The 26,762-nt window shown below is 36.5% G+C and overlaps 3 protein-coding genes across 3 annotated transcripts; 1 reads left to right on the forward strand and 2 right to left on the reverse strand.

Moving 5' to 3' along the window:
* Nucleotides 1–171: 171 nt before the first annotated feature.
* LOC123699662 (signal recognition particle 14 kDa protein) lies at nt 172–1,079 on the reverse strand. The gene is made up of 3 exons (XM_045646666.1): nt 850–1,079; nt 695–767; nt 172–620 (listed from the first exon to the last, which is right to left on the reverse strand). The coding sequence occupies exons 1-3, from the start codon at nt 871–873 to the stop codon at nt 394–396; spliced, it is 324 nt and encodes a 107-aa protein (XP_045502622.1). The 5' UTR covers nt 874–1,079; the 3' UTR covers nt 172–393.
* Nucleotides 1,080–9,041: 7,962 nt separating this feature from the next.
* LOC123699906 lies at nt 9,042–9,560 on the reverse strand. The gene has a single exon (XM_045646954.1). It carries the CDS (start codon nt 9,558–9,560, stop codon nt 9,042–9,044), a length of 519 nt encoding a protein of 172 aa, XP_045502910.1.
* Nucleotides 9,561–20,978: 11,418 nt separating this feature from the next.
* Nucleotides 20,979–26,762, forward strand: LOC123699562 (mitochondrial amidoxime-reducing component 1-like). The gene is made up of 8 exons (XM_045646541.1): nt 20,979–21,149; nt 22,286–22,511; nt 22,590–22,734; nt 22,850–22,944; nt 23,675–23,783; nt 23,884–24,089; nt 26,349–26,423; nt 26,576–26,762. The coding sequence occupies exons 1-8, from the start codon at nt 21,137–21,139 to the stop codon at nt 26,703–26,705; spliced, it is 999 nt and encodes a 332-aa protein (XP_045502497.1). The 5' UTR covers nt 20,979–21,136; the 3' UTR covers nt 26,706–26,762.

Genomic DNA, 26,762 nt, shown 5'->3' on the forward strand with positions numbered 1-26,762 from the left:
CTCACCTTGTGATATATAATCTGTATTACCTTTATTGATGAATATATTATTGTTTGAAGAATAATTTTATAGTGTATTTATTTTATTTCCTATCACTCCTAACATTTTAAGTATCACTTATAAAAGTTAAACACAGGATTTAGCATCTCTCACAATTAAAAGTGTAACAAGTATTTTATAATAACTTTATTTATAAAGTTTGACTTTAAAATTAATTGAAGACATGGTTGTATACCATCAGCCATAAAGCCAAGACTCCAACTCTTCAAATCTCATGTGAGAGAAAAGCACATTTTAATGGACCTCCACCCTTGGCTGTGGTCATTGGCATTGCATGTGTGTTGCCGTGAAATGCTTGAATTTTGATTCAGTCTGTAATATCCATATACTTTACTATTGAGCAGCCATAGCCTTCTTTTTTGGTTTCTTTAACCTCTTCAGTCCATTTATACTGGTTTTAAGCAGATTAGAATAAGCATTTGTGAATGTTTCAACATCTTTTTGTTCAATTACTGTTGAGATTTTTTTACTTCTACATTGTGCCCTTACTAAACATTTGTAGTCTGGATTTGGGACGGCAAGGCTTCCATCACGAGGATTAGGCTTTGTGCGACCATCATCTAAAAGTAATAGGTTAAATTACAATATATTTCGTAAAATTATAACTACGTTAAAAAAATATCACAAAACATACATCTTTTCATAGTCACAGTTACAGATCCTGATGTTCGTGCACTTTGGTAAAGTTTTGATAGTTCTGCTAGAAACTGAAAATAATATAGTGTATTAATTAAAACATAAAGTAAAATTCTACCTAAAACCTACATCATCTTATAATTTGATACTCACCAAATCGTTAGTTAACAGGACCATGGTTATAAATTTATGTGAAGCTTAAAGTATATAATATTATATATCTTTAACGTATGTTATGAACTCGTATGTAAATTATCCATCACAAACATTTAATAAATAAAGAAGAATCGTGATTTTCAAAGGATTTTTCACACGAATACAGGATTACAGGAATGCACGACACGTTAAACTTATCACTTATGACATATTGACAGTGACAGTCGACAGATGACTGTTCAGTGTTCAGTTGTTGACACCGTGACACGTATTGAGCAACCTGTCATTGGTATTGAGCATTGGTATTGAATTGAGCAAGGTATTGAGGTTTTGAGGTTTTGACATGAAACCTAGTGCACACTAGAAACACTGTGCTGAAACATGTTTGCTCAAAATGTTTTTAAGTAGCCTATTAGATCATAAAATAGCTTTGAAATGGTGTAAGTACCTAATACTTGACCTAATATTATTATTCGCTTAGATTAAGGATTGGTCTCCGCGCGCGCTACGACTAGATACCGCCGGCGTACTCGAAAAATGCGGCAACTAAAAGTACGCCGAAATCGGCGTACCCGAGCCAGTCGTGTCCAGTTATACATCCTTCCTCTATGGTCGTGTCACAAGCATTGTGTGGAGAGGGCGTATTTATTTATTTATTTATTTATTTTAATTCTTTATTTAACACACACATAGGTACAGAAGATAAGAGAAAAACATATAGATAGGTACACATGTTAAATAGGCGGCCTTATCGCTTTCAAGCGATCTCTTCCAGGCAACCTTTGGATAGGATTAGATTTAAGCAATAGAATGAGATAGGTGGTGTTTAAGTTAAATTAAATTAAAAAGACAACAGACAAAAAAAAAATGATATAGGTAGAAATAATGACAGAGAAAAAAAAAATAATTAAAAATAAATATAATTTAAAGTGATATACATATTACATATGTAATACATTATAATAATACGAAAATAATTACTATAATACACATACATATACATATATTCTATTATATACACATACATATATTCATACATACATACATACATACATACATACATACATGCAAATATATAAATAAATATACATATAGATATATTACGTCAAATATTATAGCTGATTAAAGAAATGGTCAAATATTTGTTTTTTAAATATATTTAGTGATTGAGCACGTCTTATGCTTGTTGGAAGAGCATTCCACAAGAGTATAGCTTGCACATGAAACGAGTTTTGGTAAAATTTGGTCTTGTGAGGTGGGATTTTTAAAAGTAAATTTTCCGAGCAGCGCAGATTAAAGTCAGTGCTCTCTCGAAATTGGAATTTTTCCTTTAAGTAGCCGGGAGTTTTAGGATTAAACAGGACACGGTATAGGAGTTGGAGAAGGTGGGTGTTCCGACGCTGACGTATTGGTAGCCACTTGAGCTTTTTCCTGAATTGCGAGACATGGTCATACTTGCGCAAGCCAAAAATGAAGCGTATGCAAACATTTTGGAGTCGCTCAAGTTTGTCCAACTGGATTTCGGTCAGGTCGGGATAACAGACATCGGCATAATCGAGGATGGGAAGGAGGAGGGATTGTGCAAGAGAAGTTCTGGTTGAGATGGGCAAGAAGTTGCGGATTCTCATGAGAGAATGAGATGAGGCAAAGATTTTCTTGTTAAGCTCATTTATTTGCGGTTGCCAAGATAGTGTTCGGTCAATAGTGATACCTAAACTTTTAATGCTATCGCTGAATGGGATTATGGTACCGTCCACAGTAATAGGGGGTAAACTAGACCAGCCTACCCTTGATATGAATGAAGAGCTGCCGATAAGAATAGTTTTGGTCTTAGTAGGGTTAACTACCAAGCCATGAGATCTACTCCAATTCATGATCAAGGACAGGTCGTTATTTGTGGTTGCTATGGCAGACGGTAAATTCTCGAGCGTGGACATTGTGTAGATTTGGAGATCATCTGCATACATGTGAGAGAAGGAAGTAAGAGAAAGAGAGATGGAGTTGATAAATATAGAGAAGAGAAGAGGAGAGAGGACGCCACCTTGTGGAACGCCAGCAGTGATGTCAGACCAGCTAGAAAATACGTTGTCAATTTTAATCCTTTGCTGGCGTCCCAACAAGTAACTTTTGAACCATACAATCACCGATGGAGATATGTTAATTGAGCGTAGCAGTCCCAAAAGTATGTCAAAATCTACGGTATTAAAAGCATTACTGAAGTCCAGTAACGTGAGAATGGTGAGCTGCTTATCATCCAATGCTGACCGTATATCGTCGGTGACCTTGGTGAGAGCAGTAGCCGTACTATGTCCGGGACGGAAGCCGGATTGGAAGGTATTTAGAATATTGTTTTTATTAAGGAAATAGCTTAATTGTTCATGAACTAACCGTTCGAGAACTTTGGATAGGAACGGAAGGATGGATATAGGACGATAGTCGGAAAAGGAAGTAGGGTTTAGCTTTTTCGGCAATGGAACGACATGGGCGTCTTTCCAGGCATTAGGAAATATTCCGTTGCTGATGGAGGAGTTGAATATGTGGGTTAAGACGGGAGCAAGGATATCTAGGATAGGAAGGATCATATTACGACCGATGCTATCACTACCGACGGCTTTGGATGAAATCGATGATATGCTCTTCTTAACACCACATACGGTGAATTGTTTGAAAGTGAACGGTTGATATAGAGGAGTCGGACAAGATGAAAGATTATTCAATGTGCGTGACTTAAGATCTGGATTAAATACAAGAGAATTATGGGTAAAGTGGTTGTTCATTAAATCGATGTTAGTGTTAGGAGGGAGAGATAGTTGCTGCTGTTTGCCAACTCCTAGGGACTTAAGAAATTTCCAAATCTTAGCTGGGTCGCCGTTCTCGACCGAATTGGAAACGTGGCGTCGCTGAGCATCTCTACACAAAGTATTGCAGTGATTCCGTATCCTATTATATTTCTCCCTGTTAGCCGGTGAGTTGTTAGATTTCAATTTGACGTCACGGATGTCAAACTGTGCGCAATCGTCTACTGTTATAATAATAATAAAAATAGTGTAAACAGTTTAAAAGTTTTAGTCTTAGTGTTATGTTGAAGTGCTTTATATAAATCTTCATATATACTGTAGGCAAAGTTGAGTGTTTAGTGGAAATACGTAAAAACATTAAATTATATTTGTGTAACGGATCAGCTGAATTAAAACTACCCCTCAACTAAATGTGGTACGTGTTTGAAGGAATAAAGTAAGAATATAGCCCAAATTTATGCATCATTAGTCAGGAAGGTCTGTAATCTTGATTTCTGAAACATACAAGTGAAACATATTGTTGATTATATCTTCGTATGAAAAAAGTAAATAAACACTGATCAGCTGATTATAGCTGTGGATTATAGTCAACACTAGCTCCATCTGTTGGTACTGACCGGCTTCAAGAGTATTGACATCTATCGTTATTGTGCAGAACTACTTAAAGATAATTGATTATGCCTAAGTGTGGTGGATGCGGCAAATTCTTGTCGCCGTCAGATGCCGCTAAATGTGATAAATGTAAAGGCGTCTATCACCGTGCTTGTGTGGGCTTATCTATTACGGGAATAACACCGTCGTTATGGCAGTGTCCCGAATGTAAAAAAAATATTGCACGTGATAATTCATCCGACACCCCGGTGAGGCGACACGATCATGTGCAGAACACCTCTCCCTCGTCCAATAGCACAGCCGGTCGGGATGTTTCAGTGAACTTTTGTCTGGAACTAAAGAAAATCAAAGAGGAGATATTGCACGAAGTTCGCTGTGAATTTAAGACGCTGCATGATGAGTTGGCGGAATTTAGGTCCAGCATGTTAGATTACGGTTGTCGTATCGGTGCCCTGGAGGAACGTATAACCGTCCTAGAAAATATGCATACTCAGACTTCTTCCGAAAGCGCATCCCAGAGTTTTAATAATATTATTAATCAATTAAAAAGCGACATTAATGACAGAGATCAGGAACTATTGGCGAATGACATTGAGATTTCTAACTTGCCCGAGACCAGTGGAGAAAACCCAATACACACAACTATCTTAATAGCTTCAAAAATTGGAATTCAAATTGAACCGCACGATATCGTGTGTGCTGAGCGTATCGGAGCGCGGCCGGCAGAGGGCGCGGCGGCCGCGGCGCCCCGTCCGCGGCGGCTAGTCGTGCGGCTCGCGCGCCGCCAGCTGCGCGACGATCTGCTGAGGAGTGCACGCGTGCGCCGCGGCGCCACCACTGCGGACTTGGATATGACGGGCCCGCCCAGGCGCTTCTATTTAACGAACGTCTCACTAAATTTAATCGCCAGTTGTTTCGAATGGCGCGCGAAGCGGGCACTAGTCGTGGTTGGCGTTATGTCTGGTCAAAGCGGGGTCGCATATTCGCTAGAAACAAACCCGACGATTCTGTATGCCTTATCCGTTGCGAAGAAGATATACAACGTATATTTAGCGCAGCATAATATTATAGAGTTGATCATTAAATCAATTATTAAAATTTTTAGCGCAAATAATGTAACTCATAGAATTTTACGTTTCATCTTTGTTTTTAACCGCTACTCTGTAAAATTCGTATTGTATTCTTGTCATATTATCATAGTGTTCTTGTTGTTTTTTATATACCTTCAGATTATTATTATTTTAATGGAATATGTATTAACAATATGTGTGCCCCGCAGTGCCTTGCCTACTGTAAAATTACTTTTTTATACTTACATATTTTTATACAAAATATATATTTTTATTGCAATGTTATCGTTTTATATACAACATTTAACACTTTATTATATTTATTATCGTTTTTTATTATATTTATTTAATTTGATATTATTATTGTTATTATTTTTAGTGAGTAGGTAATATTAATAATGGTGTCTAATAATCTTTTAGTTGGTTTACATAATGTAGGTTCACTGGGCACATTTCATGATGACCTTATTGCTATGATAGTGCGACATAATTTTGACATTTTAGCCATCAATGAAACGTGGTTGCGGGCAGAAGATGTCGGTCGCGCTCCGGTTGTTCCCGGGTACCGACTGCGGCATGTCCCGCGGCCTGCGACGGTGCGCTCGGGCCGTGGTGGCGGGGTAGGTTTTTATGTCAAGTGTGGTTTAAAGGTTAAAACGATAAACATCCCAATTAATCCAAACTGTGAATCGGTAGAACAAATGTGGCTGCGGTTAGTGGTCAACGGTAAACATATTGCGGTGGGAACAGCCTATCGTCCGCCGTGGCTTAATCTGGATCTGTTTCTGGATACTTTGACTGACACAATAAGTGCACTGGATAAAGTTGATCATTGTGTATTGTTGGGGGATTTCAATGTAAATATGATAAATTGTAATGATTCTAAATCTTTGAAAATAAATGAATTTCTTTCTTCCTTGAGCCTTTCACAGCTTGTTACTGCTCCTACCCACTTTACTGAAAGCAGTCAAACTCTAATCGATTTAGTTTGCACGGATTTGCAGGCTAGGAATGTTACGGTCGAACCATACAGATCTAGTCTTGGTCATTCTGTAGTTATGTGTGAGTTCAACATAAAAAGAAATAGATTAAAACCTTACGTAACTAAATTCCGTCCTCTTAAATGTATTTGTCGAGAAAGTTTAAATAATGACCTGAGTAAAATAGATTGGAATAATTTCATGCATCTTGACTCAGTAAATGCAATGGTTGAGGCTTTCTCAAAGTGCATTATTGCGCTGTTTGATTTACATGCACCCATTAGGACAATCGTTTTCAAAGAGCCCTCACATCCCTGGATAACTGACACTATAAAAACCATGATGAAGTTACGCGATGACGCTTTATCTAAGTATCGGAAGTCTAAGACAGATTCTAAAAAGGATTACTACCATCAATTGAAATCTCTCGTCGTGTCCTCTTTGTATAATGAAAAAGTAGCTTATTTTCGTTTTAGTATAAATAATAAAATAAATGAACCTCAGGTGCTTTGGAAAAATATAAAGTCTAATGTTTTACCTCGCAAAGAACTAAATGAGCTCCCACCACACCTGTCCTGCCCCAATCAAATAAATCAGCATTTTTTACAAGTCCCAGGCAGTGCTGTTGTAGATTCAACGTCCTTAATGTTCTTCGACTCCCATCTGCACAGCGAGGCGGTTTTTGAATTAACAACTGTTTCTGAAGACACTGTATCTAAATATTTACTGAAACTCGCATCGAACGCTGAGGGTTATGATAAAATCAATTTAAATATGTTGCTACTTACTCTTCCCCACACTTTAAAACCCATAACTCAAATTATTAATAGCTCCATTTTAACGTCAACATTTCCCGATTTATGGAAAAAAGCATTGGTTCGGCCTCTGCCTAAAAATCATAACCCTGTTTCATTCAAGGACTTAAGGCCGATAAGTATTTTGCCATGCATGTCAAAAATATTGGAAAGGGTTGTTTGTAAGCAACTTACGGAATTTATTGAAAATAATAACTTACTTCCCGTATTTCAGTCTGGTTTTAGGAAATGCCATAGTACCACAACAACTCTGTTGGACGTAACGGACAATGTATTGGCTGCTCAGGATAAGGGTATGTGTACCATCCTTGTGCTGCTTGATTTTTCCCGAGCATTTGATTGTATAAATGTTCCCTTGCTTTTGACGAAACTGCGTTACTATGGCTTTAGCCACAGCACAGTACAATGGTTTCACAGTTATTTATGCAACCGTCAGCAGAGTGTTGAAGTTAGATTGGATGATGGTAGCTCCGAATTTTCAGATTTTGGTCTTCTTGAAAGAGGTGTGCCCCAAGGCTCTATTTTGGGCCCCATCCTGTTTATCCTATACTCGGCCGATATAGTTGATTCAATAAAAAATTGTAAGTTCCACATTTATGCCGATGATACCCAGGTTTATATTTCCTTCTTTCCAAATGATTTTGTTAATGCTATAAGTTGCTTGAACGACGACCTTTCACGTATTACAGACTGGGCTGACTCAAATGCTTTGGTCTTAAATCCTGATAAGACAAAGTATATGTTATTCGGTGCAAAAAAGCATATCACATCTATGCCACCTTTTGATGTTAAAATCGTAGGTAAGACAATACAGAGAGTTTATGAGGCGCGCAATCTAGGTCTTTATGTAGATAGCTCACTAAGGTATGAGAAACATATTACTGATACGGTTAGTAATTGCTTTTTCCGTTTAAAAACTTTGTACAGAGTGCGTCCATACCTGTCAGAGGACCTTCGAGTGCGTTTGATAGAATCTTTGGTTCTATCTAAACTTAATTACGGTGATACTGTCTATGGTCCACGTCTCCTGGCCAGAACCGAACGGCTCATACAAAGAGTGCAGAATGCGTGTGCGCGCTACTGTTACACAATTCCGCCGCGTATTCACGTTACGCCGTTTTTAAATAAGCATGGAATCCTCAAGCTTAAAGCAAGGCGCCAATTGCATCTGGCTTCTCTTATGTTTGGGATTATCAAGACTCGTACGCCCATATACCTTTACGAAAAGCTCAACTGGACAACGAGCAGTCGAGATGTTGCATGCAGAAGTTGCGCTCAGCCACTTATTATTCCTCAACATAGAACGACTACTTTTAGAGGCAGCTTCCGCTATGCAGCATCAAAAATATGGAACGACTTGCCCCCACCGATTAGGTTATTGGTTAATGTTAATACGTTTAAGAAACAACTTAGAAACTACTTAATCGATGAGCAGCGTAGAATAAGCTAGTGTCTAGTCTGTTTATTATGTGGTTTATTATTATATTTGACATTTATGGCATAGATAATTTTTTATTTTTTTTTAGAGATGTATATTATAATATATATTATACGTATGTACTATTTTATTGTATTATTTTATAATTATTTATACATATATATATAATTTTCACACACTCATATGCATTTCATAATAAAAACACTATTTTACCTATTACATACTATCATTGCGTCGTCTCACATCCGTGAGTCGGGTCATATAGGGATCTTGTCGAAAACCAGCGCCAGGCATATGCCTGGCACATGCTGAACTCGATCCTTTTTGGCGATACGGGGGCACTTTTATCTAACATTGTTTTATTTTTTGTTTTTGTATTGTTTATTCATTTCTTTTTTGTAATTCTTTTTTATGCTTTTACTGTATTGTGTCTCACTATTTTGCCAAATAAACATTTTTTCTTTCTTTCTTTCTTCTTATTTGGATTTCGCCCTATTTTTTGAGTTAATAGCCGCCTTGATTTCTTTAGTCAACCATGGTGCCGGTAGTTGTTTAATTCTTACAGGTTTAATAGGAGCATGAATATCATATAATTGCGTTAGTAACGAATTAAACACAGTGACCATATCGTTAACGTCACTTGCACCATACACCTGCCCCCAGTCCAGCTTTTCAGCGTCATCCGCCAGACGATTCAAGTCCATATCACCAAAACTTCTCTGCATGAGGATTTGGGGTTTTATTTTAGGGGATCGCAACTTGTAGGAAAGGAAAAGGAGGTCGTGGTAAGAGAAAGCCTCGGCTGGTAACTGCCCGTGCTTGACCACAAGATCAGTATTAGAAACAAGGATAAGGTCTAGAAGTGATGGAGAACAGTTTGGGAAGAAATGAGTAGGGTTGAGTGGAAGAACATGTAGATTGAACGAGTCAGCAGTAGAGAGTAGTCTTTTGGAACGAACATCATCCTTGAGCAAGCAAGTATTGAAGTCGCCCATAAGAACAATATGACTGTACGATGGTACATATTTCTCTAAAAGCTGATCGAAGGCGGAAAAATAGTCTACGTGACAGGAGGGACTATAAAGGACACCGAGGAGCAATTTGGTATGGGATAGGGAAATCTCGATAAGGAGGTGCTCTGCCGCATCGGAGGGAGGTGGTTGGGACGAGCAGTTAAGAATGGAGAATGGAATATGAGATCGAAGGTAAATAGCAACCCCACCGCCTGTCCTGCCGATGCGATCATTGCGAAGGAGTCGAAAACCAGGAATGGAATAACAGGAGGAGGGAAGGGAAGGCTTTAGCCAGGATTCGGAGACAAGGATAGCATGGATATTATTATTGGATTCAAAAGACATAAGAAAATCGGGATAGTGCGCTGGAATGCTCTGCGCATTTACGTGAACGATGTTAAAGTTTTTTGAGCAGTCAGAGAAGTTACTTAAGAGTGTGGATTGAAGTGGAAGTGTAGAGCTATAGTAGCTATCTTCACTGCTGACAGTACTGTCAGATGAAGATATAAAAGAATGAAAGCTATCGTCATTTGACATAATTGTTAATATAAATATAATAAAAACAAATAAATCAAATAAAATATAAATATAATATATTATGTTTATGTATAGATAAATTATAAAAATAATATATATAATAAAAATATAAATAATAAAAAATAAAAATATGATACAAATTACCGTACGTACCGATAGTTTCTAAAGATTTTGGACAAAACCTGAAGTAAAATGCCTGTTTGTGCCATAAAACTGTTTAAAAAAAATACAACAAATAATAAGAAAGACACTGGGATTACGTACCATCAGGAATAATCGTATTATTCAATATTTCACCTGTACTTTGAAAATGTTGTTTACGAAAATACGACGCCATTTAGTGTTGCCGTACTGCATATCCCAAAAACACACTTTTAATTTGAACTTATTTTATTCATAATGTTTTTTTTTTCAATACTATTACTAACGCATATTATAAAAAAAATGATAATAACAATAATTTATTTCTGTTTAACCTTGTTTAACTGACTCATATATATGTTATTTTTTTATTACCGCTTTTTTACTTTTAAAAAACCTTTGTGATAGTATAGTGGCATTGCAAGTGGATTTGAGTCACATGTTCATGGGTTCGATTCCCGGCAAGGCCAAAATGAAATAAAAATATTTTTCAAACTTCTTTCAAAGATAGCCCATTTCCCATTTATGGGGTAAAATTTATGTAGCTGGCAGTACAATTCTTCACACACACTAGCGTCCTTACAAATCGCCTTACACACACTACAGTGAGTTGCCGCACTCACGGAGCTATTGTTTTTAGGTGGAGCGGTATCTAGTCGTAGCGCGCGCGCGGAGACCAATCCATAATCTAAGATTATTCGTAATATTAGACGAAACATTTTATTATATAAACAAGGAAGTTAACTTTTCGGGTACTTACTTAATTATTTTCCCCTAGTCATGTTGACAATAATTTCCTAGTGAAATAATGGAAATAAACGAATTTATATCTCAGATAAATTAATAATAACAATAATTTTAACAGATATAGATTCAACCATTGAGCTATACATATGGAGACGACACCGCCTATATCACTTATGTTCCGCTCACCATAAGCCATATGGCTTAACTGCACGCTCATTTTATTTGTTTTAAAGTGAAACGCATCAAATATGCCTTCGTGTGTGTTACGATATTGCACAAATAATACGGAAAAGTGCAAAGGAATAACTTTTCATCGGTAAGTACCTAACTAGATAATAATTTTTAAAACTTAGAGCAAAAAATGTGCCCCGCGCCGCCGCGCTTGGCGCACAAATTTTGTTTGTGGTGTCTCCATACATAGTAATATTATCTCAATGAATACAACTAAGGATTCAACTCGATTTTACCTTTAAAAATAACTTTTAGGTGCGAGTGGAGTTGTTGTAATTCGGTGTAAATCCTATTATTATGTCTCTCTCCATAATACACGGGTATCGCCGTAAGGATGATACCCGGTCCTTTGGAAGGCTTACGTGGGGACACAGGTCCAACACGCAGAGGCCCTTTAGAGAATTTAATGTGTTGTGGGACACCAGCCGCAGCCTGCCCATGGCTGCACTATAGAGATACAGCCCTGGGCAGTCCGCGGCCAATGTAGGACTATTGCAGAAAAATGGAAATGAATAAAACTGGGTTATGGAAGGGGGTGTTAGATGGACTGGTATATTGGGTCTATGGGGGCTATGGACGTCTGCCTTTTCAATATTAAAAATTGAAAATTATGGCAGACGGTGACTCGCCAGTTCGGTCGATGGGCTCCCAAAAAGGTTACCGATAATGGCAACAAGGGGGCAACATCAGCTGAACGGCTGGGGGTGTAGAGAGGTGCGGCACCGGTTTCACCATCGCGAGCCCGCGGGCCCGGAGCGGGTTTCCCCGCTATTACGCCATTAGACACTTCCACCCCCGAGCATATAGCTCTAGCGGCTCCACTCTGGACGGCCAACAAAGGCAAGCCAGAGGTGGGGGATCCTGAACCTCGTCATTGTTCACTCCGAACTGCCACCGGGACAGCCCAGAGGTGAGGACAGGGACCTCCCCCGGGAGCGCTCGGTTCCCACGGGGTCGCTACTCCCCAACACCTCGCCACAAGGTGCCCTGCGGGGTGACTGACTGCACGGTTGGGATATCTATTGTAGATATGCCAACCGGGGGCGATGGGGTCGCTATTATTATTATTATTATAAATGTGAAAGTAATTCTGTCTGTCTCTTCTTCACGCTTAAACTAGTTAACCGATTGGATTGGAAGGTATATCGCGTTTCATTAAAGCTGTGCATTATAGAAACGAATCTTCAATGGCGGCCAAAGCATTGACATATGATAGGGTCTAAGGTAGGGTCAGCAAAAAAAAAATAAAAATAACGTAAATGGATAATAATATTTTATTAATTACTAGATTTCCGCCCGCGGCTTCGCCCGCATTTGCAAAGGAAAACCCGCATAGTTCCCGTTCCCGTGGGATTTCCGGGATAAAAACTATCCTATGTGTTAATCCAAGTTACCCTCTATATGTGTGCTGTAATCGGTTCAGTAGTTTTTACGTGAAAGAGTAACAAACATCCATACATCCATACAAACTTTCGCCTTTATAATATATATTTAGAATCTAATGATTTCAATTTGTTTGTTGACAAACTGTTTTGATATGGTATTTGTGTATTTATATGAATTATCATATTTACGTACACAGATTACAAAAAAATCCCCATAATACTCGTAATGAGCCTTAGATCATTAAGTAATGGATAACACTCACAGGCGCTTCCCCTTTTGCCGAGGTATAAGATTATTAGAATCGAAAAATCTTATGCTTTCAAAAAAACTACTTGCGTAATCGATTACAAACACTCTGCGTATTCGTAAAACATCGAAAGGATGTCTGCGAGTGCTCCGCTAAAAATGCCGTTTTGTGCTATCAAGTCCTGCAGAAACATAATATTACGTCAAATTCTACTACTATCGCAAATACATAATTTTCATTGTAAATTTATGATAAAAAGTATTCTAAGGAAAATCAAATACATTGTAATGATTTTACTTTACCCTATTTTTTACCGTACGGCCGTGTTTAAGCGGGAGAGAATGATAAGCGCCGCCATTTTTTTTCTTTAATGAATTGCGTTATATACACCAATAGTTGAAGATTCTATGTCCTTTTATCCTTTATGGTCCAGATTTTGTCTAGTAAAAAACTAGCTAGTATTATAAAATAGAAATAATAAAGATAAGTCAGTTATATGGCATTCACATTTATATGTATATTGTAATGTCGCCTCTACACATAGGCCAGCGCATGCGCTGGCAACTGCGCTTGTGAGTAATCCACACATTGGGAGGTCGTTCAGTATGGTTTGGTTCGAGCCAATGTGCGGACGCATTCAAAATTGATGTAACAAACAAAGAAATAAACACACTTACACATTTATAATATTAAAATAATAATAAAGTAGGATGCTCTTTGTGAAGTAAAACATTGTGAGGAAAACGGCATGTCCAAGAACCTTATTTATTTGGCACTTTTAATACATACAACATTTTTATTTTTATGGTACTTATTTTTTGGGTTCCACAGGCAGTTTTCACTCTGATAGAGCTCAATAAATTTAAATGATTCCTCGTTACTCATATTGTTCGCCATTTTGTCAAGTTAGGTGTTAATTCACCGCAAGAAAAAAAAAAGTGCACTCCTGATCGCTGCTACAGTCAAACTGATCGCGCGGCCAATCCAATGTGTGGATGGTGCGCCAAGCTTGCGACATGTGTCCTTTGATGTTGCCGACACCGCACGGCAAGCTCGCAAGCGCGCTGGCCAACGTACAAATACCTACCACCAACGCGCCAACGCCCGTTCCACACATTGGACCAGTGCATGTGCCAACGCGCTTGCCAACGCGTTGGCCTATGTGTAGTGCGCAGTGCCGGCATAAGGGTCACTTGGTTTTTACTTTTTATTCAGTATAAAATTTTATGTACCCCATCTAATAATAATTTACGTAGGTAGGTGATCAAAATTATCTTATTTGATAACATTTAATATATCTTATCTAATATCTACCTCTACTGTAGCTCAACTGATATAAGTATGGATAATTCGAATAGTATTAAGTTGTTAATTAGGATCAAAGTATAGATAACGTTAAGTTGATTAAGTATATTATTTACAAGTTTTTCGCCCGCGACTTCATCCGCACTTAGTGCCTGAGTTAAAAGCGGCATACGCATAAAAACGGGTTCCGTCCGAAGTAAGCTAACTTCTTGCTAAATTAGCTTGGTGGCATAATGCATTTAGTCGGTTACGTTGCTCACTCGGCTAAAGGCCTGTTCAAACTACAGCGGTATCTGCTACCACCGCCCGTATTACCCATTAGTCGTGAAAAAGAGACAGTCAGAATTACTTTCGTATCTATACTAATATTATAAAGCTGAAGAGTTTGTGTGTTTGTATGTTTGTTTGTTTGAACGCGCTAATCTCAGGAACTACTGGTCCGATTTGAAAAATTCTTTCGGTCTTATATACTTAGCTCATTTACCGAGGAACTAGGAAGGCTATAGGCTATATACACAGAACAGTAAGAACATAATAGAAGTGCGATGTGGGCGTGGCCCACGTGTCACTAGTAAGGTAAGATCACCACTCGCTCTCAGTTGTGCGCAGAAAAATATTCGAGTCGGTTGTCAACTGTCAAACCTTATTTCCATATTTATTCATTATTTAGAGCGTGTTGTTCGGTATTAGAGTGGAAAAATGATAGCAGACGAAATAATATCAGCAATTGAGGCATTTCATACCATCGGTAAGTCTTATTTTAATTTATTTTAAATATATTTTATGTTACAACTTCGCTTGTCGTAATTTGTCAAAAATTTATAAAAATATTAAGTCAAAATGAACCTTAATCCATAAGAAATAAGTACTAATATAGATTGAACAGCAAACAAGACTTTCTGGAATATTATTGAAATAAACAAACGAATGTCGGATTAGTGATGCATGTGGCGCATATCGACAGTATCGATACTTTAGAAAAGACAAACATTTTAAATATTAAATTTTATTCTATTTTTCCTTAGCTTTCATTTGTCCTATTTATTTATAGATTTTCGAAAGAGCCTAATTTAAAAGAGAAATGGATAATAAATGCAACGTGATGAGTTAACTGGATGCCGAACAGCAATAAGCAGTCTAACAAAGGCCACCGATACATCAAACCTACGGCAGTTCCAAGATTTAAAATAATCATATTTTCTGTTTGTTTTGTAAATATAGATTTATACTATTCTATTCCGTTTTTTATTTAAATATAATAATATGAAAAGACGTACTTAGTAGTAATAAACATACTCCAAAATGTGACACATTATCCTATATTCATATAATAGAAAGAAAAAAAAAATGCACAAAAATATATTTATTTGTGAATTATCGATAACAAGGCTGACATCCCTTAGAGCATAGCATCAGGTTAATGTCAAGTTAATGTCATTAATTTAGAGTGACACAAATTTCAACCTTATCTTTATGTGTAGAGGTTCAAAGTTATATGTATTGAAAACCAACGCCATCTGTTGTGGAATAGCTGAATGTTTTCGAATTTGGAATTTCTGAGCAAAGAGAAACAAAACAGCTAATATACCTAGGGATGTTATACTAAAATAAACCGTAACTTGGTTCGTTAGGGTACATATTGAAATGCTGAATTTATAACCTAAGTCAGTTTTTACTCAAATTAAGCTGTCCAATCAAAGGCATAGTTTACTTGTAGTGTACTGTATAACTATCGGTTTAAATGTGTGGGTTTGGCGACACTGGTTTTCATACTATAGTCCTTTCCACCTAAGATGATTTCTGTGACACATCGATTTTTGACACGTGTAGAGTTGTCTATACTGAAATCGTATCAATTGTTTCCGATAATCGATAATATTTTATATGGAAATGAAATCGATTTGAATAAAGTACCAAAATTAGTTTTTTCGGCATTTCGCCAACAATTAACTAAGGAAACTTAGCAAACAACAGCAAAAAAAAGTCAACAATAACAATTAGTAACAATAACAGAATACCACGTAAAGTATCAATATAAAAATGCAACATATATAGAAGGCTGAGGCACTCGTACAGACGATTGACTCGATTGACAAACGATCACAAGATGGGCGCCGATTTTATGTTTTCCAACTCTATGATTTTTCAACGATCCATTTCATGTACACGAATTGCGTAGGTATTATATTTTTGTGTTATTTTATTTTATTTTTCATTATATTAAAATAAACAATACTGTTTTTTATTTATAAGCTTAAGATGTTTCATTTTTATATTTTTGGTAATAATGCCGCCATAAAATAAAAATATTATGCACTAAAATTATTTTTGCGTTTTAAACATAAAATACGTATTTCGGAACACGACGAAGTGTCACAGGAATCATCCTACGTGAAAAGGACTATAATGATGACATTATAGCACTTCTATTATGTTCTTACTGTTCTGTGGCTATATATCATCATGCTAACACCAACAGCCACGCGGGTGAAACCGCAGGGCGCGGCTAGTTTATAATATAGCTAAAGGATGAGTAGAGTTTGTAAAAAAATTGATTATTATCTAGGGTTTAGCATCGCGCATTTATCCATCGCGTCGATAGGTATACTTGTTACTTTGTCATCTTTATTATGCCGTCTCTACCTACACATATGCCAACGCGTTGGCTAGTGCCCTGGCCCAGCCACTGGTCCAATGTGTAGAACGGGCGTTGGCGCATTGGCGGTATACCGGCACTACACATAGGCTAATGCGTTGGCAAGTGCTCTGGCCAAGTCACTGGTCCAATGTGTAGAACAGGCGTTGGAGTATTGGCTGTAGGTATTTGAACGTTGGCCAGCGCGCTTGCGAGCTTGCTGCGCGGAGTCGGATATCAAAAGGACGCTTGTCGCAAGCTTGGCGCACCATCCACACATTGGCGGCGCGATCGGCGTGGTAAAGCAAATGTTCACTGTTGAACATTTTCTTCTTACTGCGAATTAACACCTAACCTGATGAAATGGCGTATTTATTTATTTATTTATTTATAATAAGGTACCTTACAGCTAGTGATACAATTTTTGAGATGAATAAATACTAAGCTACGCCAATAAAAAGGTACACCAATAGGTAGTGAAAAAATATACGTATGTGAACAAAGACTAATATAAGAATTTTACAAAATATGATATTACTTACAGAGAAGGGATTTTAATTTTTTGAAGGTAAGCAAGCAAGGTAAGTAAGGTGATTGTGTGTGTGAGTGTGTGTGTGAAAGTGCATGTATAAGAATGTGTGAGTGTAATAGCAGTGAGTGTAAAATGCTAATTTATTATATTATTATGTGAGCTGAGCTTCTGTATTGATTAATTGTAAGATTTGCTTTTTAAAACTAGTACGTGACAAATAGAAGGGATCCACAGAAGAGAATTTTTTATTATAAATGTCCGGGAGCCTGTAGAACGGTGACATTTTTAGATAATTAGTTGATGTAGCCGGCACGTGGAATAGGCGTGTGTGGCGAGTACGCTGTGTGGGTACAAGATACTTTATATTTTCCAACGCTGTGGAATAGTCAAACTTGTTGTTCACAATATCATATAACAACATAATATCTATTATATCTCTCCTATCCTCCAAAGTATTTAACCCATAGTGGGAGCAAGACTGTTCATAATTCAACGAATATTGTTTTGTTTTATAATTCATTTTGTTCACAAAAATTTTTTGTATTGATTCCAATCTTTTAATGTGACATTTATATTGCGGTCGCCAGATCACACTTGCAAATTCGAGAACACTACGTACGTAGGCAAAATAAAGAACTTTCAAGCAAGTAATGTCTTTAAATGGATCAGCTTGTCGCAAGATGAAACCAAGATTTTTGTAGGCTTTATGAACAATAAAATCCACGTGCGTACGATATGCTAGTTTAACGTCCAGAATCACACCTAGGTCCCTTGCAGAAGTAACAGCTGGTATACTTTCACTATTAATTTTATAATCAAAACTAATAATATTATTATTTTTATTACGGGTAAAACTTATTTTTTGGCATTTTTTTATATTAATTGATATTTTATTTAATTTATAATAGTCACTTAATCTATTAAGATCATCTTGAAGACATTGACAATCGTAAAAGGAAGTGACTTTTCTGAATATTTTTTTATCGTCAGCATAAAGTAAGAAATTAGAATTTACAAAGCAGTTACTAATGTCGAATAAGTAGATGTTATACAATAAGGGACCGAGATGCGATCCCTGCGGGACGCCCGAAGTAATATCAACAAAATCTGATTTAAACCCTCCTAGAATCACCGATTGACTGCGGTTCCTGATATAAGACTCTATCCATCTGAGAAGATCTCCCCTGATACCCACTGCATAAAGCTTACGGATAAGAACATTATGACTTACTCTATCAAATGCCTTCTCGAAATCTGTGTAAATAACATCAACCTGTACTCCTTCACTCATGTTGTTATTTATGTAATGTGTTAAATCTAATAAGTTAGTGGTAACGTTCCGTGATTTAATAAAACCGTGTTGTTCAGTTGGAATACATTTAAGTGTATGAGTGTAGATTCTTTGGTATACTAGTTTTTCCAGCATTTTAGCAAATATATTAAGAAGAGATATACCCCTATAGTTAGTTATATCTTTCTTGGAGTCTTTTTTATGTATGGGCACAATTAAAGCCTTTTTCCATAAGTCTGGAAAAATTCCTTCGGTTATGGAACGTTGGAAGAGTATGCGTAAAGGTGTTCTAAGACTAGTTCCACAGTTTTTAATGAAGACAGCCGGAATGCCATCGGAGCCGGCTCCCTTTCTATAGTCCAAATCCCGAAAGAGCTTCATAATCTCTTGATCTTTAATTGTGATTGAGCAAAGGCTATCAGCAAGCTCAAAATCGTCTACAGTAGTTATTGGGTCAGTATTATCATCGGATTGAAAAACGGACAAAAAGAATTCACTAAACGCTGAACAAATGTCGTTACCATCAGTAAGGTTGCGTTCGCGGAAAATCATACTGCATGGGTAACAAGAGTTATTTCGTTTGTTTTTGATATACGTCCAGAATTCTTTAGGCGCAGTTTTAATAGATTTTTGACAGCGTAAAATGTATTTTAAGTACGCTTCGTCCTGAAGTTTTTTTACTCTAGTTCTAAGCAGTGAAAAAGATGCGTAATCGTTTGGATTTTTGTATTTCTTCCAACGAAAGTGAAACTTATAACTATTTTTCTTTTATTAAATTAATTAATGCAGGCGTATACCATTTCGGATATTGACGGCGAGATGAAATCCTAACAGAAGGTACGTATCTCTCTATTATAGAATTTAAAACATTATAAAATTTATCGATGGAAATATTAATTGATGCGGAATTTAAAACGTCAGTCCAATTTATTTTACTAATTTCACGATTAATTGTAGTATAATCAGCCTTATAGAATTTTTTTATTTTTGAAAACTGGGAACGTAACGGTAGGATATAAATATCTTTTATTTTAATTAAAAATGGTTGATGGTATCGATCAATGTTGACTAGGGAATCGGAGGAAATAATATCATTACAATCAATAGATAAATTCGAGAACACGAGATCTAAAATATTACCACAACAGTTAGGTGATTGGTTGTACTGATAAGCCCCCATTAATGTTGTTAAATTCATTAGGTCCAGAGAGGCATCTAAAAGATCATTGGTACAGGGATCTGTAATAAATATTAATTAATATGAGCAACGAGGAAATATTCAAATTTATTGAGCTGTATCAGAGTGTAAACTGCTTGTGGAACCCAAAAAACAGCTACGGCTCTTAGCGACTCAACTTCCATTTTGAATACCTACGTCCGCACTGTACTGAACGACCTTCCAATGTGTAGATGAACTCACAAGCAGGCGTATCGCCAGCGCGTTGGCGAATTAGCTGGCCTATGTGTAGAGGTTACCTATAGGTACCTATTTTATAAGAGTTATGTGTAGAAGTTAGAAGTTTGACGGCGCGCTTGCCTTGCCGTGCGGTGTCGGTTTAACTAAATAAAATTAATGTCACTATACATAGAAATCCAAGTTTTTTACATTTAAAAAGAAACATGGTCTTGGATAATTTCATACTGAATTGATTTATAATTAGTGAAATATGATGCGATTCCTTGAGAATTCTAATTTCTAACTAGATAAAATCAGCAAAATTAATATAAATAATTGATTGATTTTCGTGAACTAGGATGTAGGTAGGTACACACATAAATTCATCGTTGCAATTTATTACATCAGTTAATATTTTCTAAAATAGATAAGCGTAAAGCAAACCTACAGGTCTATAACTTTTTTGACCTTGACGGATAATATATGTCCGATAGCTCAATAAATAAAACCACAATAAAACTGATAATTTGAACACAGACAACTAAATGTGTTGGTATGTTTATATATATTATTATGACGTCGTGTTTGTACAGTTTACACTGTCTAGGGCTGTCACGGATGTTTTTTTTATATGTAGGTATATGCAGATACGGATTACGGATGCGAATGTTAAATTACGGATGATTGATCTGAATTATTGAAGATGGAACAATGAATTCATAAGGATGTGATGGATCATGTAAAGAAAAATTTCAAATTAAAATATTCTTCCTTTTCCTACAAAAATATAAATACGATAGTATTAAAATTACATTTTCAAATCAATCCGAGTCCGTTTCTATTAAATTAGGTATAAATGCGAATGTGATCAAATCGATATCGATATCGATTATCGAACCGCCCGCGCTTCGGCCGCATGCGGATGAGAATGTTGGTGTCGTCCCTAATTTACATGACCATGAAACATCAAACAATTCCAAATTCCAATTTCCAGTTAATACAGTACTCTTGAGTGATCTGCACATATAACAGTGTTAAAGTGAAGAGGCGGTTATTATAGCAACGTATTTTATCGTACGGAGGTTACCTTAAATTGAAATAAATTAAATAATGTCATTTAAAGGTGAGAAAAATTTCAGAAAGTTTTAACAATGAGTTATAGGTAGGTACCTCTAGGTACCTACTATCTACCCCATTTACTAGAAATGTTGTATAAAGAACCTAAATTAGGTAAATTTAGGTTCTTTCTAGAACAGTGTTGTTTTTGGTACTTCTATTTAGTTTATATACATACCAGTGGTCCGCCCCGGCTTCGCCCGTGGTACCTACATGTTTACGTTTTTTTTTTATAAAAACCATCCTCGTACTTTAAGAAATAGATTCCGCAGCGCATATCATCAGCCCATATACGTTCCCACTGCTGGGACACGGGCCTCCTATGAGGGTACAGGCCATAATCCACCACGCTGGCCAAGTGCGGGTTGGCGGATGACACATGTCGTCGAACTTTTTTTAATTCTTCGACATGTCGGTTTCCTCACGATGTTTTCCTTCACCGTTCGAGCAGTGGTGATGTTACAACATGCGCAGATAAATATGCAGCGCATGCGATGACAAAATTTTTATGAAGGAATTTTGTACACCTTGGGTTACATTACTTGCATTATTGCATTTTGGTAAGGATCTCTATTTTTTTTGAAAATGCAATATAGCCTATGTTGCTCAGTGAAGATGCAGCTTTCTAATGGTGAAAGAATTTTTGAAATCGGTCCAGTAGTTTATGCGTGAAAACCATACATACCTACATATACATACATAATACAAACCTTTCCTCTTTATAATATTAGTATAGATATATTAATTTTTAGGTTATTTTCTATTGATGTATAACGTAATGCCTAACACAACCAATAATACCATTTTTTCGGTGGAATATGTTTTATTTTTAAGCTATTGCATAGCTTCTATTGCAGCCTGCGGGCCTTGAGCGCGGGGACCGAATCGAGAAATTCCGTAACGAAAAAAAACCTCCCCACTCCGACGGGCACGGATGACGGATGTGTGGCTTGAAGGCATGCTAATTGCTATCGCTATGCCTGACTAATATATAGTTATCTGTGCGCTATGCAATAGCTTTACCGCGGCAGTCCGCGAGTGCCACACGTCTTTTTTTATTGTTGCTTTACTTATCTACCACTAAGTACCTATTTACAATTTATTATATTTTACACTAATGGTGTATTTTTTATATCTCCTCAGGTTCCTACACAACAGCTGCGATTGCTTCTGTCGGAGTAATCGGCGGTGCCTACGCAGCTTACCATATCTACACTAAGTTACAGAAACAAAAGTTGCCGAAGGAATGGAGACAAGTCGGTACTTTAAAAAACCTCTACATCTATCCGATCAAGTCTTGTGGTCCAGTCGTCATAAATTCACTAGAATGTACTTTACTAGGATTGAGAAGTGGATGGCTGCGGGACAGGTAAATTTAAAACCTAAGTAAATAATGTTTGGCAGGCAATACAAACTACACTTCTTTATTATTCACTTGTCTTTTCAGAGTCCTTATGATAGTGGACAGCAAATATAATTTCGTGACCGCTAGAGTTTACCCTGATTTGCTTCGTGTAGAACCTGCAGTTAATAACTCTGTTCTTACTATGAAGCACCATGAATTGGGAACTCTGTCAGTGAATTTGGCTGAGGTAGATATTCTTTAGGATTTTATAAATGCCTTAAGTATATATTATGTGTATGGTGAAAAGTATTACTAGAACTATTAGGTACGTAACTTTACGTGTTATTTTCTGAAATTTATAGGTTGCTGCGTTACAATCTCCTAAAACCGCAACTGTGTGGTCTGCACCAGTGCCCGTTTATGATTGTGGAGATGAAGCTGCCGAATGGTTTTCGAAGTATGTATGACAAAGCTTTCCGCCCGCAGCTTCGCCCGCGTTTTCAAAGAAAAACCTGCAAATTGAAACCTATCCTATGTGTTAATCCAAGTTACCCTTTATATGAGTCCTAAATTTTATTGTAATCGGTGCAGTAGGTAGGTAGTATTTGCGTGAAGACTAGCTGTGCTGCGTGGTTTCACCCGCGGCAAAACCAAACGTATATCAATAGCAAATTCAAGCACATTTAAAACTATATTACTGCCAAGTAGCATCAAAATTCCTTCAATATTTATGTGTGAGACTAATATACACCAAAAGGTAGGTACATTTAAAAAAATATACCTGTTTCTGAAGTAGGACACTCAATTTTATATATAGACTAAGTGAAGCAAAAAAAAAAACACTCCATAATGCACTAATAATAATAAAGATATGATAATATAATATAATCTTTCTCACAATTTTTTTATATCTTTGTGTGACTTTTATATGATTACCTAAAATTGTATAAGTAAAAGTGTACGTACTTAAAATGATGATTGTATTTTTAAGAAAATTAGGTATCTACCTACGCAAAACCAAAGATTTTATCGTTTTTAGACGATCTTTGCGAAGTTTACCTTTTGCAAGCGCACCAGTTGCTAAATTCACCATTTGAGCATGGTGTACCTACAAGTTGAGAAGTGCACTAAATGTGTCAAACCCTTCTGTTTACCTATATAATTTTAATAATTTAATCATTTTCCAGACTTTTGGATAAGCCTCCTGCGACCATGAGACTAGTATATTATGCGTCGCAAAACTGCCGAACTCGTAAATTTCACAACAAAATGTACAAATTCGGCAAAAATGATACGGTATGAATGTTTATAATGTAAAGTAGTTACCTACATAATACTTAATTAAATTTTAATGTACATAATATGACTCTTATATTATACCTATGACATATTTTAGGGAGCCTTTACTGATGAGGTTTCGTTCAATTTAATTAACGAAGCTTCTGTTGACGAATTAAATACAAGGTTGACCGACCGTGTAGCGTCCCATAAACACTTTAGACCAAACTTCGTAGTAGAAGGCGCCCAACCTTATGATGAGGACAATTGGAAGTTTGTGAAGATAGGTGAAAATATATTCGAAGTCGTTAAACCATGCACCAGGTAAGCAGCATATTTTATTATTATTTTTATTGATAAGCATTAATCAGACACAACAATGGTAAACAATATGTGCATATAAAAACTTAATTAAGACTCTGATGAGTCGACATTGGCAGATTGGTCTGTTTGCCCTCATTTGGCAAAGACCTCCGCCATTCCCTTCCACTCTTTTCCGTTGAGTGCTGTCCTAATCTGTCTAATCTGTCTCCCCCGTTTCTTTTTTCCATTTTCGGGATACCAGAAAATCAATGTTCTATTCCATTCTTCCTCTTAATATATGGCCAGTCCATTCCCATTTAAGCTTCCGTGTTTTACATATCACATCTTCTACTTTCGTACGCTTTCTGATTGTTTTATTCCTTATGCTGTCGTTTTTCCTAATATTTTAACATGCTCCTTTCCATATACGTCTGGCATGTCCTTATTTTCGAGTTTTGCGCTGTGGTAAGTGACCACGTTTGGCAAACATGTGTTAAAAAGCTTCTTCTTAATGTATACATTTGTTTCCTCATTTTTAATAATTATTATTTCTTTCAGTCTGCAATAACTTTTCCAAGCAAGACCAATTCTTGTATCTATGTATTTCTTTCGACATAAGATTAATTTTATGGATATCTGTTGGCCTAAATAAGTATATTCTTTCACATATTCAATGGGTTTACTGTTTAATATCGGGATTCCGTAGCGTTCGTCATGATTTTAGTTTTTGTTATATTCATTGTGAGGCCGACTATACGACTTTCTCTCTCTAGGTCCTCTAGCATGCTTTGGAGATGAGTACTTGATGCCGCGAAAATAACAATATCATCGGCGAAGCGCAGGTTGCTTAGGTGTTGTCCATGTATATTTAAGCCATATTGATCCCAATCGAGTTTTCGAAAGTTCTCTTCTAAAACCGCGGTAAATAATAATTTAGGGGAAATAGGATCTCCCTGTCGTACGCCTCTGTTTATTTTTATTTCTTTTCTAATTTTATTTTCGCTTTACTAATTGTGTAAAAACTTTTTAGAATTCTGATGTATTCAACTCCTTGATTTTTTAAACTTCGCCAGATGCATTCGTGATCGATGTGATTGGATCAAATGCAATAATAATTGATGAATTCAATAAAACAACACTAAAACGGTATATTGTATTCTTTATTCTTTTCAAAAATCTGTCTCAGTGCGTGTATATGGTCCAGCGTCGAATATCCTGCCCTGAAACCAGCTTGTTCTCTAGGCTGATTCTCGTCTAGATTCCTGGTTATTCGACGGAGGATGATCTTTGCGAATACTTTATATATATTAGACATCAGGCTAATGGGTATATAGTTGTTGATTTCACTCTTATCTCCCTTTTTGTGGGTTATTGACGAGTTCGCCCACTGGGTTGGTATGGTTTCCATGTCCAGCATGTCATTAAAGATAATTATATTACAGTATCGGTGCAAGAACGCTTTTACACTCCATTAATAGTACATTGCTGATAGAGTCTGGTCCGGGAGCTGTGTCAATTTTTTGTATTTCTTTAGCTTTAATTCTTTCTTCTTTTAATATTGGTGGAACAGTTTCGTTGCTCTGTAAGTCAGTTTCGTCGGTTTTAATTTTTTTTAAATACAGGTCTTCGTAAAATTTGGTGGTGATTAATACATCGTATCTTTTGGTCTTCGTCGTGTCCGTTTGATCTTTCAACTTACATATTTGCTCATATTTGATATCCAGTTTGTTTTATCTGTTATAAACTTAACAGCTTACAGTGCCACAAACTTATCTGACCCGGTGATAAAAACTGGAACTACGTGCCGCCATTTTGAAATGTCACATTTTCACAGACTTTTCATACGGATTATTTTGTTTTTAGTTATAGAAAGCGACATCAGTGACACTGTCACCGGGTCAGATAAGTTTGTGGCACTTTGGTGGCACTATATTAATTAATTCCCCCTGTCTTGACAATATGCTTGTCAAAGATTTTTAGTCTAAAACTCTTACGATCTTTTTTCATTTGTGTTTTGATCTCTTTACTTAACTTACCTATTTATATTCTTATGCTTCTAGATTTATTAGGTATTTTTATTAGATTTAACCGTTTTTCCAAAAGTTCGTTAATTTTTTCAGATATTGTCGATTTCGTTTTAGTTGTTTTTTTGCTTCCAGATTTTGTTATTAATATTTCATAGAGCATATCATATTTTTGTTGAAAAACATTTATAGCTTTTCCTTAATCCTTAAATTGTTTTTTAACCATATTAATTATTAACTATTTAATTTTCCGTAGATGCGTAATGACCACGATCGACCCAGAAACAGGATTGCGTCACTCAAGAGCTGAGCCAGTGGAAACATTAAAGACGTAATAATTTTTTTACTTTTTATTTGACACTACGCAACCGCAATCACTATTGCCTGTATTACTTGTAATCTTCGAAGAAAATTACAATTGCCTTATTAGCAATAATATATAAAAAAGAAAATATAAAAAACGTTTTTCTCATTTATTTACAGTTATCGTCAGTCAGAAGACCCGGTGCTACGGAAGAGTGAGAAAAACTCTCCCCGCTTTGGATTACACATGGCCCTGCGTTCCCCACCAGGCGGCCGTATTTCATTGAACGATCCCATTTACGTCGCATAAAATTTATAACATTCCATTTTACAAATATATGCTTCCTATATCGTTAAAAGATTTTAA

This window comes from Colias croceus, chromosome 18 (genome assembly GCF_905220415.1).
Source record: "Colias croceus chromosome 18, ilColCroc2.1".
NCBI classification, from domain to species: Eukaryota; Metazoa; Arthropoda; class Insecta; order Lepidoptera; family Pieridae; genus Colias; species Colias croceus.

What these genes read in the sequence shown, in the direction of transcription:
- LOC123699562 (XM_045646541.1), top strand. An exon ending in GCTGCCGAATGGTTTTCGAA is followed by an intron (nt 22,945 to 23,674) that starts GTATGTATGACA and finishes ATCATTTTCCAG; the next exon opens with ACTTTTGGATAAGCCTCCTG. An exon ending in CCAGTGGAAACATTAAAGAC is followed by an intron (nt 26,424 to 26,575) that starts GTAATAATTTTT and finishes ATTTATTTACAG; the next exon opens with TTATCGTCAGTCAGAAGACC.
- LOC123699662 (XM_045646666.1), bottom strand. Translation starts at nt 873, where the DNA reads ATGGTCCTGTTAACTAACGATTTG. An exon ending in TCCTGTTAACTAACGATTTG is followed by an intron (nt 768 to 849) that starts GTGAGTATCAAA and finishes TATTATTTTCAG; the next exon opens with TTTCTAGCAGAACTATCAAA. An exon ending in AACTGTGACTATGAAAAGAT is followed by an intron (nt 621 to 694) that starts GTATGTTTTGTG and finishes TATTACTTTTAG; the next exon opens with ATGATGGTCGCACAAAGCCT.
- LOC123699906 (XM_045646954.1), bottom strand. Translation starts at nt 9,560, where the DNA reads ATGGGCGACTTCAATACTTGCTTGCTCAAGGATGATGTTCGTTCCAAA.